The sequence below is a fragment of the Myotis brandtii genome, unplaced genomic scaffold, assembly GCF_000412655.1.
Source record: "Myotis brandtii unplaced genomic scaffold, ASM41265v1 scaffold603, whole genome shotgun sequence".
Classification (NCBI taxonomy): domain Eukaryota; kingdom Metazoa; phylum Chordata; class Mammalia; order Chiroptera; family Vespertilionidae; genus Myotis; species Myotis brandtii.
Window position 1 is genome coordinate 8,049 of NW_005370284.1, and position 2,240 is coordinate 10,288.

The window sequence follows — 2,240 nt, forward strand, 5'->3', positions numbered from 1 at the left end:
GGAAAGTGGCCAAGCCGGACGCCTGACCAACAGGAAGACGGGAGTCACGACGGCAGGAGGAACGCACAGCTTCAGCGCGGACGACGGAGACACGAGGCGCTCGCTGACCTCGGCTCAGTCCTCAGGGCGAGTGCAGGCAGCAGCCAGCGAGTCAGGAGGGGCCGAGGCCGGAAGGACAGCCGGGGACACTCAGGAAAGGTCACCGGGAGCCCAGACGGGCCACAGCGACCAAGGCCGAGACCAAGGTGGGAGGTCAGATGGTGGAGAGGCTGATGGGGAAGCTGGTTCGTTTAACCTGGGGCTGGAGGAGGGCTCCGCGGAGGCCCTGGAGCGCGAGAAAGGCGAGTCAGCCTGAGCACGGCTGGGGCAGGTGACACACGGACGCTGTCCTACCCCGGACACCTCGTGAGGAGGCGGGGCTTTGGAAAAGACAACGATGCTGGGAACAGAGGCAGCAGGAGAAGAGGAGCCCAAACAGGAGGTGGAGGGGCTCACGCAAGAGCCGCAGGCTGTGCAGGGCAGTGAGGATGGACATTGGACGGCACCATTCACAGGTCCCCAGGAGTCGGAGCCGACTTAACGGCATGTAACACACACATGTAATATGAATAACCAAATGCAGTTAGAACACCTGCAGAATTATGCCATACCAAGAGCCAAGTCCAGATCCTTGCCCAGTGATGGCATGTGTTCGCCAGTGAAATAACAGGTCCCATCTGTGGTGTTTTGTCCTCGGATGTCTCCTGCCCCGAAAGGGTGTTGCTTTCTGAGGGATCATCCGGGAGGTGTTGAGAACCGCCTTCAGCTGCTCGGGCTCTAACGTGAGCACAGGAAACCCTCCGACCCAGGCTCGGTGGGTGGTGGAGGCTGGAGAGAGGACGGGCTTGGACTCGGGCTTGGTCCCAGGAAGAACCTGACGTCGTGTTTCTGTTTCATAGACAGTCCGGGGCCCTTCTGTGCAGATGTGTGGCTGGCGACTCAGTGACGCAGCCCTATTCCATTTCATTCTCTTGCTGTGGTGTTCTGTGGTTTGGGTGCTTTTGTTCCTTAAAAATGGAAGCTGCTGAGATGTAGCAGCTTTGGGTCAGGTTCTCCTCAGGCCGCCTCCCCACGCCCTGTGACAGGTGCTCCCGTGCCCACACCCACGTGGTCCCCGTGCCCACACCCACACCCACGTTCTCCCCGCACCCACACCGCATGCTCCCCGTGCCCAAACCCACGTGCTCCCCGTGCCCAAACCCACGTGGTCCCCGTGCCCACACCCACGTGTTCCCCGCACCCACACCTACGTGTTCCCCACACCCACACCCACGTTCTCCCCGTGCCCACACCCACGTGCTCCCCGCTCCCACATTCACATACTCCCGCGCCCACACCGCGTGCTCCACCTCTCTCCCTGTAGAACGGGATCACCCCTCTGCACGTGGCCTCCAAACGGGGAAACACAAACATGGTGAAGCTCCTGCTGGACCGCGGAGGTCAGATCGACGCCAAAACCAGGGTGAGTGCCTGCCTTTTGCCTCCTGCCACCGCGAGGTTCTGTGTTGTCCAGCGTTCACCCCAACGTGCCGGGCCCTGGACACGCGACAGCGCGGGTTTTCTGGGCTTTTATTTAAGCCTCAGACAATGTTTACGGGTTCCCGTGGCAACATGGAATTCCTGTTTCTCCTAAGTGCCCAGAAAGCAGAGCCCCACCCCGAGGAGGCGCCCCCAGTCCCTGCTCAGGAGTTTTCTGGGAACGAAGGTCGCGGTCGGACCCACTCATCTCGTTTGGGTGGGAGATGGAGCCGGGAGAGTGGCTCTTCGGGCATCGTGCAGGTCGCATGGCTTTTGCGTCTAAGGCTGCGGGTGCTCAGTCATTTCCCTCCGGGTGGTGCTGAGCCGCCCTGGCAGGCGCTCTCTGTGCTTTTGGAGAAGACAGCCGCTCTCCGTGCCCCGACTTGGTCGTCAGGGAGAGGGAGTGCCCTTTCTCTGTCTGTGCCCGCCTTGTTAAGTGAGTGCAGTTCACTGTCAGCAAACAGGCAGGAGAGGGGAGTAGGAGGCTGTCTCTGCACGGCCTCCTTCCCTAGAAACAGGAGGCCTGCGTCTGGCTAAGCTAAGGCGGTTCGCTGACCTCTTACCCACCCGCGGAGCCGCCAGGACCGAGTCCAGGCACCGTGCTCTCCGCGGTGCAGCTCGCTTTACAAGGACGGGAACTGAGGCCTGGCCTGGCTCTTGCAGGACGGGCTGACGCCGCTGCA

The 2,240-nt window shown here is 61.6% G+C and overlaps 1 protein-coding gene across 1 annotated transcript in view; it reads left to right on the plus strand.

Annotated features, from left to right (window-relative positions):
• ANK2 (ankyrin 2, neuronal) overlaps positions 1–2,240 on the plus strand; it is a 114,944-nt gene that overhangs the window by 5,207 nt on the left and 107,497 nt on the right. The window contains exons 3-4 of the mRNA XM_014550536.1: positions 1,403–1,501; positions 2,221–2,237. Coding sequence (XP_014406022.1) covers positions 1,403–1,501; positions 2,221–2,237 — 116 coding nt within the window. The remainder of the gene's footprint in view (positions 1–1,402; positions 1,502–2,220; positions 2,238–2,240) is intronic.